Below are 19762 nucleotides of genomic sequence, written 5' to 3' on the forward strand. Positions count from 1 at the left end.
GCAGTCCAGCATGTTTGGGTGAAGGTACAGGAGAAGAATACATGCATGGTCCGCAGTTTTGACCAAGGTTGAAACGAAGCCTTAGAAATTAACTGGATGGATAAATAGTATTGAGAATTTTTAATTGCACTTTAGTTTACAGGGGAAGCTAAGACAAATCGTTTTTATTGCAATGGACAGGCCGCCTACTCGTCTTCTTTCTTGGATTAACTGCCAGTTACCTCATCTCACCAAAAGCAGGGGGTATGAAATCAAATCGATTATAGAGTTCGCCAGTTTGTAGTCCTAGAACCCGGAAATTAGTTTCCTCTGGTTTGTTCAATCATCCCTTTGGAATAAATGCCAAAATAAGGTCTGAGGTTGACACAAGTTTAGGAGATGCTATACTTTTTGTTATATGAGATAATATTAGTCAGTTAACATTACCTTTATGAATAGGCCTTTGTGCTTTTTTTATTACATAAATTCTTCAAAATTCACAAAAAGTGAAATTAGTTGATGAAAATGAACGCATAGAACAAAACGTATAAGATCTAAACCTGTGTTTAAAACATATTTTCAGAGTTTACGCTATTACTATTTCTCTCTTCCATGTAGGATAATTACGGGGTGTAAAGAAGGCATCTAAATCAAACGAGAGCTTGTATTTTGAAGGCTCAAAACGGACGTGACGTTATTTTTGTTTACAAATATAGCTAGCTAGCTAGGAAGCAATCCGCTGGCAATTGTTTATTCAACGCTAGTTCAATTACAAAACGATAACAAAATGAACGGAGTTTACACTGTGTTGTTGGCTGACGCATAGTCATTCACATGGCACTATATACTGTGAGGTTAACATACATATTTAGTTTGGTTTTAGTTAGCTATCATCATGAAGTTGGCAAGCTAAATGGCTTATTAGCTTTGGTACGTTATCAGTATTAGCTAGTGACGAGATTTTTGGGGACGTGGATCGTGTGGTATTTCTGCAAGCTCATTATGGAAGGAGTTCTCTATAAGTGGACAAATTATATGACAGGTAACGTTATGCATTTAATGTGTTTGGTCCATAGTTTAGCTAGCTAGCTTGACTATCTCGTTAGCATAGTTGTCACACTGACATTCAATTTAGCTAAGCTAACGTTAGCTTAGATACACAACCTACCTCTGCTTGTCTGCTCTTCACAGCCTTTGCTGTGTCATTTGATATATGTGTAAGGTAACTAACTTATAAGATTCTTACTAACTTACAACCTACACTTATAAGCTAGCTAACTTTGCACTAACCGACTAAACTCAACGATTTACGATGGAGTTGGGCTGTGACTAGTGCTATGCTTGTGGGCGGACTGGAGCTGTCACATACAATTACCAATGTTGTGTGTAATTGCGGACTGTTCTTTGGGTGCTGAAATCAGTCGTTTTTTTATGTGATGTTGATGTTCCAGTCTGCCCACACTAGTCAATTGTGTATGATTGCGACCTGCAATTCGGGGCGTTCCTGCATGTGGGCATTCACCCCCCCCCCCATGCCATCTTCATGCTTCTGTGACACTTTTGATATTCTGGATTTCCCCTGATTGTCTATGCGATTTAAAATATTGTCAAAAGGGAAATACAAGTATTATCAACGTTTTTTGGGGGTGAAGAACACTGTACCAGTGTCCTAGATATCTATCGGTGTCACCCTGCCTCCCGCCTGCTGTGCATCGGAGTCCTCCTAGTTGGGTCATTCCTACATTGCAGTACCTTTTGGACCTCATAACTTTAGAATACAAAACAAATATTTGTATTTTTTTTATTCAGGAAAAGGACATCTTTGACTTTCAGAAAAACATATTGGTCAAACTAAGACACTTTGATCTATTTTAGGTGCATAACCCCATACAGTTATTGCATAATAACAGGGTGGAACCTAGCCTAAAGACCCTAGACATAGAAATTAACGTTTGAACCAGGAAAGTTTCCTTTCACAACCTCTGAGCCAGAATGCTGAATAAAATCATACTTTACCGGTTGTCCGTGTGGTTGGTCCTTTTGCAGATAGGAATGTGAGACAAAATATTCCCAGAGTAGTGTTATCAACCCGACCTTAAGTAGGCCTATGCTGGTCTGTTTATCGTTTGTATTTCTGGTTTTTATTTTCAATACTGATGCAATTCGCATGTGACAAACATTTACACAATATGGCTGAGCCTAACCGAACGGCAAACACTTCCAGCTGATTGTGAGGAAATGTGCTTCGGTCGACTAAATTTGGTTATGTTCGGCTATTTTTTACATATTGAGCATCACGTGCAATGCATCACGTGCAATGCATCCTGGTCCCATGTGGCTCAGTTGGTAGAGCATGGCGCTTGCAACGCCAGGGTTGTGGGTTCATTCCCCACGGGGGGACCAGGATGAATATGTATGATCTTTCCAATTTGTAAGTCGCTCTGGATAAGAGCGTCTGCTAAATGACTTAAATGTAAATGTAAAACAGATTAAAAACACAAGCGACAGAACCCACCGCGCCACAAAAAGTGGGGTAAACGACACTTTCCTGTGGATACCCTATCTCCACCTCCTACCGCCAAAAGAACCAATAGCATGTACAACCAGTAAATTAAGTGTAAATATAATTTTATTTAACTTTCTGCCTTGTAGAGACTATTGCGTCTTTTTTACAGCGACTTCTTTCAGACTGATATTCATAATTAACCATGGAAACAGTGATATTTAGGCAAGGTAGAACCTAACAGGGTGGAAATGTGTAGCCTTAATTAGCCATAGCTCTGTGGGTGATTGAGATTAAACTAGCATAATGGTAAACATTTGAACAGGTTTTGAACTTCTATATGAAATGTATTTTAACATTTAGAAAATGTGTTACATTTTCTATATAATTTAGCCTAATAGGGTGGAAATGCATGTGTGAGACAAGTGTCATGAAACATGGGAAAATAAATCAAACCGAGTGTTTTATATTTATTTAGCTTTGCACCATTGTTTTCCCACCAAACAACAACATGAACATAGAAATAGGAGTTATGGATATGACATTGTCATTGAAAGCAAGTCTAAAGATGTGCTATGCAGAAATCGCTCTGTCATTTTCTTTTGCTTAAATTCTAATAGAATGGGCTATTTTCAGTTCATGTGACAAAATAAGCAAGGTTGTTGTAGAGAGTGATTGTACCATCTAAACCGTTGTGAAAAATATTTTCCATAACTAAAAATATTGTATTTTCAACTGTTTGAAACTGGTGTACAAAACTGAGGCTAAAACTAAATTTAAGAATGGGAAGCATAGAAATAGCCCACATAGACTTGCTTCATCTCTATAACTCATATTTCTATGTGAATTTGGTCAGGTCACTCAAACAGTTACAAATTACAGCTTTAAAGGAGAATTACTACAAACTAACAAGGTAGAAAGTGATATCAAGAATACAGAACATTTTAAATGCAATAAAAATAAATACAATCATGAAAAAAAAACTTTGAGATTTTATTTACTAGGACTATAAAATAATGACTTTTTGGGGGGGGGATTTTTTTATGGCTTATATTTCTATTAGAAGTTGATGAATAACACCTGGGTACATGGCAAAAACACCCAAATCCACAGAAAAAGTATTCAAAATGCATAAAATGCCCTTTCAATATCCATATTTTGGGTTTTTAAGGTAAAGGACACCTGATCTCATATTTACATTTTTTTGGAATCACATTTTAAACTAAATAAGAACTGATATTTCCTGGCGACAGAACATGCACCGCAATGTAGGAATGACCCAGTTAACTAGCTAGCACACAGTGTCTTTTGCTCCCTCTTGCCAAACACCTCACCATTGTTAACAGAACTGCAGAAAAGCCGTGCCTGACAGGCCGGGGCGAGGGATACTGTCTACCGGTGTGCTAGCTAGCTACCTATCCCGCCTGCTGCTTGCTGTGTAACGGAGYCCTAGCTTGCTAGCTAGCACCTATTGTCCTAAATGCCTGCCGAAGAACTGCCCTTGTTAACAGAACTGCAGGAAAACATTGCACGACAGGCGGGAGTGAAGGACACTGTTTACCATAGCTAGCGACCGTTGTCGCCCCGTCTCTTCTTCTGTGGAGTTCATTGTCAGTTGGCATCCATCGTTATGGTGCATTATCGCCACCTACTGTACTGGAGCGCCCCCAACCCCTGCCTGTTGTACCGGAATCCTAGCTTAGAAATGGACCAATAGAAGTATAAAGAGGGATTCCTGCATATGCAAGAATGCCCACGTGCAATTCTGCCCCAAATTGCAGGTCGCAATTGCCCCCTTCTCACACTAGTCACCGCTCAACTCCATCGTAAATTGTGGAGTTGAGTTTAGGCTACCTGGAAGAGAGTGTTTGACTAGGTGTTCTTGGTAATACTGGTTGGTTGTGTTGATATCTAGCTATGTTGATTCATCAGTTGTCTGCACAGGAAGAACCAACCTGTAAAAACAGAAGTTGTCAGTGCAAGAAGAACTAACCTAGCTCATCTGAAATGATTACAGGGTGGCAGCCACGCTGGTTTGTTTTACACGATGGAATAATTTCCTACTATGATTCTCAAGATGATGTCTGCAAAGGGAGCAAAGGAAGTATTAAGATGTCCGTCTGTGAAATCAAAGGTATGATTTGTTTCTGAAAGGCCTATATTGTGCCACTCACCCAATGAATTTGGTAGTGGTTACATTTCTCAACTCCCATCCCTCAGCTGTTTTCCCAAACATTGGCAGGGTTTCTGCTTCATTGTTCTTTTAAATCCCAGATTGCCAGTTAAACCCCTCTAATCTCAGTACAGGTAGTATTTGCTATTGAAATCTCAATTTATGGTTGATTCTTGTGCTGAAGGGTTGTGTTGATGTATTTTTCATTAGTTCACCCCACTGACAATAACAGACTGGAACTGATCATACCAGGAGAGCAGCATTTTTACGTCAAAGCTGTCAATGCTGCCGAACGACAGAAGTGGCTTGTGGCACTTGGAAGTTCCAAAGCCGGCCTTGCTGACACGAGGGCCAATAAAGAAAAAGGTACTGACCCAGCAGTGTTTTCTTTGTTTGTCATTAATCTCCCTTGTGCTTGTCTCCCTCTCACATTGACCCTCATGCGTTCTCATTCAGTGTCCTAATTGAACATGTACTGTATAGGCCTATCCTTTAGGGTGTTTTCACATATTGTCCTCTTTAAAATAACCAATCGCAGTCCTCTTTAAAGTGAACTTTGGGGTAAAAAAAAAAGAAGCTAAATAACTCACACCGGCCATCACAAAGCCTTGACCTCAATCCTATAGAAAATGTGTGGGCAGAACTGAAAAAGCGTGTGCGAGCAGGGAGGCCTACAAACCTGACTCAGTTACACCAGCTCTGTCAGGAGGAATGGGCCAAAATTCACCCAACTTATTGTGGGAAGCTTGTGGAAGCTACCTGAAACGTTTGACCGAAGTTCAGCAATTTAAAGGCAACGCTACAAAATACTAATTGAGTGTATGTAAACTTCTGACCCACTGGGAATGCGATGAAGAAATAAAAGCTCAAAAAAATCATTCTCTCTAGTATTATTCTGACATTTCTCATTCTTAAAATAAAGTGGTGATCCTAACTGACCTAAGACAGGGAATATTTACTAGGATTAAATGTCAGGAATTGTGAAACTGAGTTTAAAAGTAGTTGGCTAAGGTGTATGTAAACTGTCCTAACCAACTTGCCAAAACTATAGTTTGTTAACACAAAATTTGCGGAGTGGTTGAAAAATGAGTTTTAATGACTTTAACCTAAGTGTATGGAAACTTCCGACTTCAACTGTAAGTGAACTGCATTGTGGCGTCGTGACAACAACCTCTCCCTCAACGTCAGAAAAACAAATTAGTTGATTGTTGACTTCAGGAACCAGAGGAGGGAGCAGGAGAGTCACAAGTTTTAAGTTCCTCTGTGTCCACATCACGAGGACTTGTCATGGACCAACTACACTCTTGTCAAGAGTGCGGCTGAAGAAATTCGGTATACTGCCCGGGTCCTCAAGGTTTTACCGCTTTGAGAGCGTCCTGACCAGTTGCATCACGGCCTGGTATGTTAATTGCTCCGTCCACGACCACAATGCCCTCTAGCAGGTGGTGAAGATGCGCCAATACATCACTGGGACCGTACTCCCACCCATCCAGGACATCTACTCAAAATGTTGCCTGAGGAAGGACCCCATCGTCAAGGACCCCACACACCCCAGCCACAACCTGCTCTGATTCTCCGCACCTTTTTCAGGACCCTGTCTTTAAAGATAATTCGTAAAAATCCAAATAATCTCACAGATCTTCATTGTAAAGGGTTTAAACACTGTTTCATGCTTGTTCAATGAACCATAAACAATTAATGAACATGCACCTGTGGAATGGTCGTTAAGACACTAACAGCTTACAGACGGTAGGCAATTAAGGTCACAGTTATGAAAACTTAGGACACTAAAGAGGCCTTTCTACTGACTCTGAAAAACACCAAAAGAAAGATGCCCAGGGTCCCTGATCATCTGCTTGAACGTGCCTTAGGCATGCTGCAAGGAGACATGAGGACTGCAGATGTGGCCATGGCAATAAATTGCAATGTCCKTACTGTGAGACACCTAAGACCGCGCTACAGGGAGACAGGATGGACAGCTGATCATCCTCGCAGTGGCAGACCACGTGTAACAACACCTGCACAGGATCGGTACATCTGAACATCACACCTGTGGGACAGGTACATGATGGCAACAACAACTGCCCGAGTTACACCAGGAACGCACAATCCCTCCATCAGTGCTCAGACTGTACGCAATAGAGAGAGGCTGGACTGAGGGCTTGAAGGCCTGTTGTAAAGGCAGGTCCTCACCAGACATCACCGGCAACAACGTCACCTATGGGCACAAACCCACCGTTGCTGGACCAGACAGGACTGGCAAAAACTGCTCTTCACTGATGAGTCGTGGTTTTGTCTCACCAGGGGGTAATGGTCGGATTCGCGTTTATCGTCAAAGGAATGAGCGTTACACCGAGGCCTGTACACTGGAGCGGGATCAATTTGGAGGTGGAGGGTGTTCTGAGGCAGTGTCACAGCATCAATGGACTGAGCTTGTTGTCATTGCAGGCAATCTCAACGCTGTGCGTTACAGGGAAGACATCCTCCTCCCTCATGTGGTACCCTTCCTGCAGGCTCATCCTAACATGGCCGTCCAGTATGACAATGCCACCAGCCATACTGCTTGTTCTGTGCGTGATTTCCTGCAAGACAGGAATTGTCCGTGTTCTGCCATGTCCAGCGAAGTGCCCGGATCTCAATCCCATTGAGCACGACGGAACCTGTTGGATCGGAGGGTGAGAGCTAGAGCCATTCCCCCCAGAAATGTCATTGAACTTGCAGGTGCCTTGGTGGAAGAGTGGGGTAACATCTCACAGCAAGAACTGGCAAATCTGGTGCAGTCCATGAGGAGGAGATGCACTGCAGTAGTTAATGCAGCTGGTGGCCACACCAGATACTGACTGTTACTTTTGATTTTAACCCCCCTTTTGTTCAGGGACACTATTCCATTTCTGTTAGTCACATGTCTGTGGAACTTGATCAGTTTATGTCTGTTGAATCTTATGTTCATATGAATATTTACACATGTTAAGTTTGCTGAAAATGAACGCAGTTGACAGTGAGAGGGCGTTTCTTTTTTTTGCTGAGTTTACGTTCATGCTACACACATTTCACAACTGCTGCTACCAGGCTCTTATTATACTGCTCAGATTAAACACTGCCCTGCCCCCCTTCCACAATACACTTGTAAATATTAGACTTCCTGTATTATACCAATGCTAAAATATTTATTCTATTCTACTAAGCCATTTACTTTATATTTTATTATTTCTTATTGTTGCATTGTCGAGAAGGAACCTTCAAGTAAGCATTTCGTTGGACGATGTATACCATGTGTATCCCGTAAATACAACTAATAAAACTTCAAAACTAACATTTTGAAAGCTAATAGATTGCATTTAGTTAAAAGATGAGACAATTCTAATCGGAACATAATATTAGCATGTAAATATTATTGGTAACAGAATAAATAGCAGAAGAATACTGCAGATTAAATAATGCTGTAATGGCGAAGGTGCATAATGGCGAAGGAATTCAGATATGAAGTCTTTGTTTTGGCACTATCCACAGAGTTTTTAATCTGTGACGTGATACAATGTACCTATAAATCAGCACAATCTAGTTTTCCATTTTTTTCTAATTGCGGCCGTCTTTGAACTTGTATTGGGATCATTCATGTACAGTGCCTTCAGAAAGTATTCACACCCCTTGACTTTTTACATGTTTTGATGTGTTACATCCTTGATTTGTAGGCTATAAAAATAAAGAGAGCCGCACACTCAAGCTCCCAGTAATTTATTTGGTAAACCTGAATTTTTCTCTCGCAGGCCTACAAACAATACCCAATAATGTCTAAGTGGAATTATGTTTTTCTGAAATGTTTACAAATGAAATGTCTCGTCAATAAGTATTCAACCCCTTTGGTATGGCAAGCCTAAATAAGTTCAGGAGTAAAATAATTGCTTAAATGAATTTCACTTTCAGCAGAACAATAACCTTAAAACACATGGCCAAATCTACATTGGATTAGATCACATGTAAAGTGGTTGTTCCACTGGATATCATAAGGTGAATGCACCAATTTGTAAGTCGCTCTGGATAAGAGCGTCTGCTAAATGACTTCAATGTAAATGTAAATCACATATTGCAAACAAATAATCTGATTATCGTGCCAGTACAAATCTCTACACATATTTGGGAATTTCTCTCCATCCTTGAAAATCGCTAATCAATATCCAAAAACGGACATGTTTTCCCCACGAACTTTCTCATCATCATCTCTGTCTTGTGGCACCAATGTGAGGGGCATGACAGGGGAAACAGTGTTGCAGTAGTCTGTGTGGTGCGGGAATAATGACAAGTGAACCTGGGGAGCTTTGTGTTCACATTGCCCTTAAAAAGGGAACCGAACTTAGATGAGTGATCATGTGTTACCTTAACCTGGATGTCAGTCTGTTTATGCTCTCTTGCTGACTAATCCTTATGGAATTGTGATGCCAAATGACAGCAATGAAGTTGGAAATGGCTGTGTTTCCCCTTCAAGCATATCGCAATCGTGGCCGCAATGGTAAAAAAATATGGAGATGTATAGATGTATGCCCCAGAAAGACCCCATCTCCCTCGCAGGGAGACCCCCCTCACCGCTAACTCTGACACTGCTGCTGGGAAAAATCCTAGGCGGAAACTGAAGAGCACCAACCGATCTAGGACCACTAACCAGGCTAGAGTTACAGTACCTTACCTTAAAGGGCCTCTCACTAACATAACAGTGTTCTGTTTTTTTTATTGGAAGAAATAACAGAGACGACAGAATCTCTGAAAACTAAGATGTCCGAGCTGCGTCTCTACTGTGACTTGCTAATGCAGCAGGTCCACACGATACAGGAGTCTGTGGGCCAGGAGGACCAGGAAGGAGACCACTCCAATTCCAGCTCGGAGGTAACTATACCTGCATGGTTTTAGCTAGGCTGTGTCCCAAATGGCACCCTATTTCCTACATACTGCACTTATTTTGCCCGGAGACCTATGGGCCCTGGTCAAAAGTAGTGCACTGTATGGAATAGGGTGCCATTGGGATGCAGCCCTAGTGTTGGCTGTCAGAAATCACCAGCGTGGCGGCAGGTAGCCTAGTGGTTAGAGTATTGGGCCAGTAACCGAAAGGTTTCTAGATGGAATCCCTGAGCTGATGAGGTAAAAATCTGTCGTTCTGCCCCTGAACAAGGCAGTTAACCCACCGTTCCCCGGGCGCCGAAGACGTGGATGTCGATTATGCCAGCCCCCCCGCACCTCTCTGAATCAGAGGGGTTGAGTTAAATGCGAAAGACACATTTCAGTTGAATGCATTCAGTTATACAACTGACTAGGTATCCACCTTTCCCCATTTGCTCTTTTACTCTTCATCTACGCCAAATTAAGTCTTGGTAGTGCCACTGTACTCGAGATCAGAGCGACAGGCCAAGATCTGGACGGTTGCCGGTGTGAATCCCTGGGCTGGCGAGAAAATATTTGGTGCAAGCTGGTACTGCAGTTGTGCCTTTAAGCAAGGCACTCATCGTGGGTGTTTGGTGTGTCTGCAAGCCCAGGGTTGGGAATTAAAAACAGTCAACAAAAATATGTATTTGTTTTGATGAGTACAGAAATTAAGTTAATTCTGTTAAACCAGAGCTCCAGACTAACGTTTCCCCCTGGTGGCACTGGAGCCAGTAACTTTTTCAGTTGGTGGCACTAGCAGCAATTTGGTCGGGGTCACGCAATAGAAAGTAATTTAGATGTACAATGCTAGTGTAATGGACTGATATAGTATTCAATAAATACGTTGTTACATATAACATGTCCAAGCAGGAATGCGTAATTCAATATATTTTTGATATGTAACATAATCCAGGGATTGTCATGAATGGTTGATAATTAATTATTGTTATGTTTTACTGTCAAAATAGGACTCCAGAATTAAATTGGTACTAATTCACCACCTAAGGGAGTGAACATTTCAAACACATTAGCTAGATTGCTGACAAAAAATATAACACCTACTGCTTGTGTTGCCATGTATTAATCTAACAGTATATTAAATGTTCCCAATCGTGATGGCTGATATGCAGTTCGCACGCTCCGTATTTCAAAGCCATATCAGACATCTTGATTGTAAAACAGTGTGCTTTGAGCTAAATATTGAGAGTTGAGAAATAATAAGTATACCTACAGAAAGCTGAGATCCTCCTATTTTTTTTTTGCATGGACAGCGGCTTGCTTCCAAAGTTGTTTTACCCCCGCAATTACATTTTTAAATGTTATACAATCATAATGCATTTTTCGGGGTGCACGAGGGGGGAGAAGAGGGTGTGAGAGACTCACTCATTGCATCAGCCGGCCCCATCAAAACAGGCACAGTGGCAGGCCAGACAATTTCATTACAGGAACCATGAGGATAATGCACTTTACTGTTTGACAAAAGCATGGGTTTATCCACCCAAAACATTTTAAGTTTTGATTGAGGTGACCAGGTAAAATGTGCAACTCTCACCGGTATGTCCAATTTCAAAAATGTAACCTTCACAGCCAAGTCAAAGGGTCGTGAAATGTGACTAAAATGGTTGTAGTTTGGAGCGTTGTAAACTCTTCAAGCACTTTTTAGTAACAAATTGTGTTGCCAATTTAAGGAGTAGTTTCTTCACACCACCTAAGGCCTGAGGCACATGTAGTAATATATTAGGCTTAATATTGTGTATATTTATGTCCTTTATTTTTGTCCGTGCCCAATCTCCAATTGTAGTTGACTGATTCGCCTCTCCTTGTCTTTTCTTTGTTGCTCCAGACTCTGAATGAGGCCTCCTCTTTACTGAGTGCCACGTGTAACACCTTCATCAAAACACTGGAAGAATGTATGAAGATGGCCAACTCCAAGTTCAAGACAGACATGGTGCTGTTGAACCCTCCAGACGATATGATGATGTCCCCTGTTTCTCCGTCCCCAATACAGATGGCCCGGGTAGGATGGTATTCAATGTACTGTCTAGTGAAGTTTCCCATAGGTACAGATCTTGGATCAGATTCCCCTCCCCAATCCAATTAGTGGGGAAAATGCAACACTTGACCCATGATCAATGTCAAGGGGCAACTTCACCATACTCTGTACAGCTTCATCACAGGGGTGTGTTCATTAAGGCATGCAACAGACAACGTTTTAAAACATTGCAAAATTAGCATTTCGTATTGGAAAATTACAGGTTGTCACTCCGTTTCAATCCGTTTTCTCCCATTTGGTGCCTAATGAACACTACCCAGATGTCTTATCTCTTTATCTCTTATCTCTTCTTATCTGTTGCATCCTTGCTTGACTTGATCCAAAGCATAGCTATACAGTCCTCTATGTATGCTAAACAAGAATATAAACTCAACATGCAACAATTTAAAAGATTTGCATTTCATATCCCCATGTTAGGAATAACTTTACCCGCTCTGAGAAACAAGCCCTTAAATCTCCAGAATGACACCTCTATAATCATCCACCCAGTGGACAAGGGAGGTGCTTTTACTGTACAAGAATATGCTGTCTATAAAACTGAATTACTCAGGCAACTGAATTATCAGACGTTCTATAAGAGACTCACTACAAACCCGACAATCGGGTTTAATCTAACACACTGTCAAGTGCATGCGCAATGGTGATATCACCAAAAGAGAACACAGATTATTGCGTAAAAACAGCTCTACGCTGGTAATCTGCACTCCCTAAAATACTGTTTAATTACAATACCTTCAGAAACTATTTACACCCCTTGACTTTTTCAACATTTTGTTGTGTTAAAGTGGGATTAAAATGGAAACGATCTACATAAAATACTTAGTAAAGTCAAATTGGAAGAAAAATTATAACATTTGTGTAAAAAATGATTGATAATTGAAAAACTAATATCTTGATTAGATAAGTATTCAACCTCCTGAGTTAATATATGTTATACCTTTGGGAGCAATTACAGATGTGGGTCTTTCTGGGTAAGTCCGTAAGAGCTTTCCTCACCTGGATTGTGCAATATTTGCTCATTATTATTTTCTAAATTCTTCAAGTGCTGTCAAATTGGTTGTTTATCATTGCTAAACAACCATTTTGAGGTCTTGCCATAGATTTTCAAGCAGATTTAAGTCAAAACTGTAACTTGGCCACTCATGAACATGGTAAACAACTCCAGTGTAGATTTGGCCTTTTGTTTTAGGTTATTGTCCTGCTGAAAGTTGAATTCATCTCCCAGTGTCTGGTGGAAAGCAGACTGAACCAGGTTTTCCTCTAGGATTTTGTCTGTGCTTAGCTCCATTCTGTTTCTTTTTTATCCTGAAAAACTCCCCAGTCCTTAATGATTACAAGCATACCCATAACATAATGCAGCCACCACTATGCTTGCAAATATGGAGAGTGGTACTCAGTAATGTGTTGTATTGGATTTGCCCCAAACATAACACTTTTTCATCAGGAAAAAAGTTAATTGCTTTGCCACATTTTTTGCATTATTACTTTAGTGCCTACTTTACTGCCTTTAGTGCCTTGCATGTTTTGGAATATTTTTATTCTGTACAGGCTTCCTTTTCACTCTGTCAATTAGGTTAGTATTGTGGAGTAACTACAATGTTGTTGATTGATCCTCAGTTTTCTCCTATCACAGCCATTAAACTCTGTAACTGTTTTAAACTCACCATTGGCCTCATGCTGAAATCCCTAACAACTACAGTGAGGGAAAAAAGTATTTGATCCCCTGCTGATTTTGTACGTTTGCCCACTGACAAAGAAATTATCAGTCTATAATTTTAATGGTAGGTTTATTTGAACAGTGAGAGACAGAATAACAACAAAAATATCCAGAAAAATGCATGTCAAAAATGTTATAAATTGATTTGCATTTTAATGAGGGAAATAAGTATTTGACCCCTTCTCAATCAAAAAGATTTCTGTCTCCCAGGTGTCTTTCATACAGGTAACGAACGGAGATTAGGAGCACACTCTTAAAGGGAGTGCTCCTAATCTCAGTTTCTTACCTGTATAAAAGATACCTGTCCACAGAAGYAATCAATCAATCAGATTCCAAACTCTCCACCATGGCCAAGACCAAAGAGCTCTCCAAGGATGTCAGGGACAAGATTGTAGACCTACACAAGGCTGGAATGGGCTACAAGACCATCGCCAAGCAGCTTGGTGAGAAGGTGACAACAGTTTCTGTGATTATTTGCAAATGGAAGAAACACAAAAGAACTGTCAATCTCCCTCAGCCTGGGGCTCCATGCAAGATCTCACCTCRTGGAGTTGCAATGATCATGAGAACGGTGAGGAATCAGCCCAGAACTACACAGGAGGATCTTGTCAATGATCTCAAGGCAGCTGGGACCATAGTCAYCAAGAAAACAATTGGTAACACACTATGCCGTGAAGGACTGAAATCCTGCAGCGCCCGCAAGGTCCCCCTGCTCAAGAAAGCACATATACATGCCCGTCTGAAGTTTGCCAATGAACATCTGAATGATTCAGAGGACAACTGGGTGAACGTGTTGTGGTCAGATGAGACCAAAATGGAGTTCTTTGGCATCAACCCAACTTGCCGTGTTTGGAGGAGGAGGAATGCTGCCTATGACCCCAAGAAACCATCCCCACCATCAAACATGGAGGTGGAAACATTATGCCTTGGGGGTGTTTTTCTGCTAAAGGGACAGGACAACTTCACCGCATCAAAGGGACGATGGACGGGGCCATGTACCGTCAAATCTTGGGTGAAAACCTCCTTCCCTCAGCCAGGGTATTGAAAATGGGTCGTGGATGGGTATTCCAGCATGACAATGACCCAAAACACACRGCCAAGGCAACAAAGGAGTGGCTCAAGAAGAAGCACATTAAGGTCCTGGAGTGGCCTAGCCAGTCTCCAGACCTTAATCCCATAGAAAATCTGTGGAGGGAGCTGAAGGTTCGAGTTGCCAAACGTCAGCCTCGAAACCTTAATGACTTGAAGAAGATCTGCAAAGAGGAGTGGGACAAAATCCCTCCTGAGATGTGTGCAAACCTGGTGGCCAACTACAAGAAACGTCTGACCTCTGCATAGGAAAACCTCCCTGGTCTTTGTGGTTGAAACTGTTTGAAATTTACTGCTCGACTGTAGGACCTTACAATAATCTGTATGTGTGAAGTACATAGATGAGGTAGTCATTCAAAAATCAAGTGGATCCCTGCAATGCAAGGATTTATTTAGCAACACTCCATCCATTACACATGGTTCTCCCTCTCAAGCGCTCCTTCTCAAGGATGCTTTCAAATCAATATATTTTTTTTGCCTTTCCATCAAGTTAGTAGGTTATTGTCATCGGTGCGATTTGAAAATCAGATAGCTTCCTTATGTTTCAGTAAACCATTAGCCAACACTTTAAAGATTAAATTAAATGTCATAAGTTTACTATCGCTTCATTTTATTTCAGTGATTTAAATAAAAAATGTCCTGTTATTGTGAACTGTGGGCTATAACTATTAAATTAAAGGCCTATCACGAACCTGTTTTTGTAGGTGATTCTGGTAGGCTGATAAAAGCATGTTGTTCGCAGAATAAACCAGCCTATTATCTCGGAAATTCATGAATTTGTTGGTGATGGATACTTTACTTTAGGCTACTGTTAAAGAACTCACGGGCTATTTCTCTGCCAGAGCACGTAAGATAACTAGTCCTACCGGTAAATGCGGTCTAAGCAATTTCCTTATATCACGTTACCTCCCTACATTGATTCTATTGATGGAAAACCGTTGTTTACGTGTAGTGTTGCACACATTTAATTCTAGCTCACAATCAAGGACGGCTGTGTATTCCGTACAGCAATGGTGAAGTGTAGGCCTACGACTATGCAGCCTTGTGACACTGTCCTGCTGGACTCTGTGCCGGCCCCTACTTAAATGTAATAGATTTTTTTGAAATAACATCCACACAAGGTGACGGCTTTATCTCAATGCATTTTTCAATTTGAGGCTTTTCAAATATATTACGTTCTCTTTTCTCTTGTCTATATTCTCACTACTATTCCTTTATGTAATTAAGCTTTTACATGTGTATTTTTCTGTCTTTTATAATAATTCAAATATATTTGTAGAGCACATTTCCCACACTCATTGCACATGTGAAGCTTGTTGGTGCTTGTTGCTGTGCGCAAAATCAATTGACTATCGCAGTTTGAGATTATTATTTATGAAAAGAAGCTCATAGTGGCCTTTTATTTACTATTTATTTCTGAGATTATAGCTTAATTAAATTGATTTATGTTATGGTGTTTCTATTCCAAGAAAAACATTTGACAGTAGCCTATTTATTGCCTACCTAAAACATCTAATACATTTGAAGTCCTTCAAAATTGAAATTACATTTCCTATAGTTAGAAAGTAGAATATAAACTAGATATAGACTACTGTGGGTGGAGTAGGCTAAATGATTACAATTGAATAGGCCTAATTGAAATCGTGATAGAGGAAACGAAAAATGCTAGGCAGAGCATGGCCAGAACTTGTGGCTGAGCAGTACCAGAGTGATATTGGAGCGGAAGAGAAGGCCGACACCATTTTTTAAAATCTGCTCAAATTACGCTCTGCGGCCTACTTACATGCTCTGGCATTCAAAAGCAGCCCTGCATGATCAAAGAACTGTCAATTAATAATCATATCAATGAATGGAATGGCTGCAACAACCATTACACGGTCTGACAAGCTACGTAACAAATGAGGCCTAATTAGACAAAATAACAATTAAGTCATTCAAACGAGATAAGTGGTTGAAACTACTTATACTAATTTGTTTAAAATGGATACTATCGTTTGAATGACAAACGAGATACAAATTGTTCGAAAAATATACTAAAAGTCGTTTGAACAAGATACTAAGTCATTCAAACGATATACTAAGTCGTTCTAATGAGAATTCCAAGAGTGTACAATTTATTTTATTTTTTGCCTCGGGCTTCTGTAGACTTGAACAGAGACTGTTTTAGTTTCCTATGTTACTTACTTTTGATACACCTGTTTTGGAATATACCACACTTGCGGATGTTCGCTTTTATGCTGCTGTGAATAGGCTCAATGTAGGAATCATATTTTGTAATTTTAAAGTCCTTGATATTCAGTGATAGGCACAGGTACTAACGGTGTCCATTTCCTTTTTTCATTTGCAGATGAAGCGGTCCATAAGTTACCCGGGCACGTACAATTTCGACAGGTATTCTTGCGTACAGAAAACATTCCACTGGTTCTACTACAAAGGTCCTTGTCATTACCAGTGTGCTTCTAGGTGTAGAGTGAATTTGCCCTTAGACGCTGATCTTGGGATAGTTTTATATTTCCCCCACTAATGGTTAGGGTTGGGGAAGCTGATCCTAGATCTGTATCTAGGGGAAAATTCACCCTGGAGCTGTGTTTCTAAGTGAAGCCTTTGTCATTTCCAGGTCTGGTCTCCCGCCAAAGGACAGTGTGTTATCAGGTCAAAGGTCAACCCAGAGGAGGACACGGACTTGTTCGGACACAGAGGCTCACAGTGACAGCTGTGTTTATGAGATGGATCGTAAGAGATATGAATGAACAAACACACACACGCACACTGCTCCCCTCAAACATTACAGTAATTACCAAATTATGTCACTTCTCAGACTCTACGTTTGTGAATTCACATACCAGACATCTTCCATGTGTTTTCATTTTATTTATTCATATACCTACCCTGCCTTTCTAAGGTCTTCGAAAGCCTAGTTAACAAACAGATCACCGACCATTTCGAATCCCACCGTACCATCTCCGCTATGCAATCTGGTTTCCGAGCTGGTCATGGGTGTATCTCAGCCATGCTCAAGGTCCTAAACGATATCATAACCGCCATCGATAAGAGACAATACTGTGCAGCTGTATTCATCGACCTGGCCAAGGCATTCGACTCTGTCAATCACCACATTCTTATCGGYAGACTCAACATCCTTGGTTTCTCAAATGACTGCCTCGCCTAGTTCCCCAACTACTTCTCAGATAGAGTTCAACGTGTCAATTCAGAGGACCTGTTATCCGGACCTCTGGTAGTCTCTATAGGGGTACCACATGGTTAAATTCTCGGGCTGACCCTTTTTTCTGTATATATCAATGATGTCACTCTTGCTGCGGGTGATTCCTTGATCCACCTCTACGCAGACGACACCATTCTGTATACTTCTGGCACTTCTTTGGACACTGTGTTAACTAACCTCCAGACAAGCTTCAATGCCATACAACTCTCCTTCCATGGCCTCCAACTGCTCTTAAATGCAAGTAAAACTAAATGCATGCTCTTCAACCGATCGCTGCCCGCACCTGCCCACCCATCCAGCATCACTACTCTGGACGGTCTTGACTTAGAATAGGTGTCTGGTTAGACTGTAAACTCTCCTTCCAGACTCACATTAAGCATCTCCTATCCAAAATTAAATCTAGAATCGGCTTCCTATTTTGCAACAAAGCATCCTTCACTCATGCTGCCAAACATACCCTCGTAAAACTGACTATCCTGCCGATCCTTGACTTCGGCGATGTCATTTATAAAATAGCCTCCAACACTCTACTCAGGAAATTGGATGCAGTCTATCACAGTGCCGTCCGTTTTGTCACCAAAGCCCCATATATTACCCACCACTGCGGCCTGTATGTTCTCGTTGGCTGGCCCTCGCTTCATATTCGTCGCCAGACCCACTGGCTCCAGGTCATCTAGAAGTCTTTGCTAGGTAAAGCCCCGCCTTATCTCAGCTCACTGGTCACCATACAGCACCCACCAGTAGCAAGCGCTCCAGCAGGTATATTTCACTGGTCACCCCCAAAGCCAATTCCTCTTTTGGCCGCCTGTCCTTCCAGTTCTCTGCTGCCAATGACTGGAACGAATTGCAACAATCACTGAAGATGGAGACTCATATCTCCCTCGCTAACTTTAAGCACCAGCTGTCAGAGCAGCTCACAGATCACTGCACCTGTACATAGCCCATCTGTAAATAGCCCATCCAACTACTGCATCCCTATACTGTTATTTTTTCTTCTTCTCCTTTGCACCCCAGTATCTGTACTTGCACATTCATCTTCTGCACATCTATCACTCCAGTGTTTAATTGCTAAATTGTAATTATTTCGCCACTATGGCCTATTTATTGCCTTACCTCCCTTATCTTACCTAATTTGCACACACTGTATATATACTTTTTTTCTATTGTGTTATTGACGGTATGTTTGTTTATTCCATGTGTAACTCTGTGTTGTTGTTTGTGTCGCACTGCTTTGCTTTATCTTGGCCAGGTCGCAGTTGTAAATGAGAACTTGTTCTCAACTAGCCTACCTGGTTAAGTAAAGGTGAAATAAATAAAAAGTGTATTTTTTAGCATTTTGTTATGTTAGTTCAGTATTTTTCTTGCACACATACATTCCCTTTTTATAAGTTGTTAGTCGGGGCTGGTGTGTAGTAGGGGAGGACACAACGTACCGAAACACTTTGGATTCTAATTGGACAAGTTCATGTATGACGAGGCACCTCCGTTTCAAAATACTTTCTCCTGTATTCTCCTGCTGAAAATGAGCCTCCATTTTGTCTCATCCATACAGGCACTGCTGTGCTGTGTCTCAATGCCAGTGTGAACGGGCACTCCTCCCACAGTATCCCTGAGGAGTGTGGTGCCATCAGTCCTACCAGTCCCAGAGCTATGTCAGACACTCCAGATACTGACCTGTCCATCTGATCTGTCCTGTCACTCACCAAATACATTGCAGTATCTTCAGATAAAGAGAGACTGGGCCCGAATTCACAAACCTTCAAAATAATATATTTTACGAGGTTCATAAGAAAATCATGAATTATTAAGAATATGTTTGTGAATTGCAGTTATGAACAATCTTCTGGACTTTTTCTCTTTTTTTTTTTTCTTAAGAAGCTTCTTATTTTTTCTTTAGAAGTGTTTTGTGAATCCAGGTCCTGGAGTTGAGATTGGTAGTCTACTGTCAAGTGACTGGTCCGTCTGGTCAGTAGGCGTAGTACTGTCTATCTTTTATGAATATTGACTTGGCTAAAGCGTGAATAGTTTTGAATTCTGAAGAGCTGAATGTATCAGGTACTTCAGTTACTCCACTGACGTTAGACTGATATGAGGCTACTGTAATGTGAGGTGTT

At 41.0% G+C, this 19762-nt stretch overlaps 1 protein-coding gene across 1 annotated transcript; it reads left to right on the plus strand.

Moving 5' to 3' along the window:
• Positions 1 to 679: 679 nt before the first annotated feature.
• On the plus strand, positions 680 to 19762 carry plekha3 (pleckstrin homology domain containing, family A (phosphoinositide binding specific) member 3). Its single transcript, XM_023997869.2, has 8 exons — positions 680 to 1021; positions 4500 to 4616; positions 4866 to 5021; positions 9388 to 9533; positions 11410 to 11583; positions 16773 to 16816; positions 17043 to 17158; positions 19201 to 19762. The coding sequence occupies exons 1-8, from the start codon at positions 982 to 984 to the stop codon at positions 19332 to 19334; spliced, it is 927 nt and encodes a 308-aa protein (XP_023853637.1). The 5' UTR covers positions 680 to 981; the 3' UTR covers positions 19335 to 19762.

Source organism: Salvelinus sp. IW2-2015, linkage group LG12 (genome assembly GCF_002910315.2).
Source record: "Salvelinus sp. IW2-2015 linkage group LG12, ASM291031v2, whole genome shotgun sequence".
In the NCBI taxonomy this organism is placed as follows: Eukaryota; Metazoa; Chordata; class Actinopteri; order Salmoniformes; family Salmonidae; genus Salvelinus; species Salvelinus sp. IW2-2015.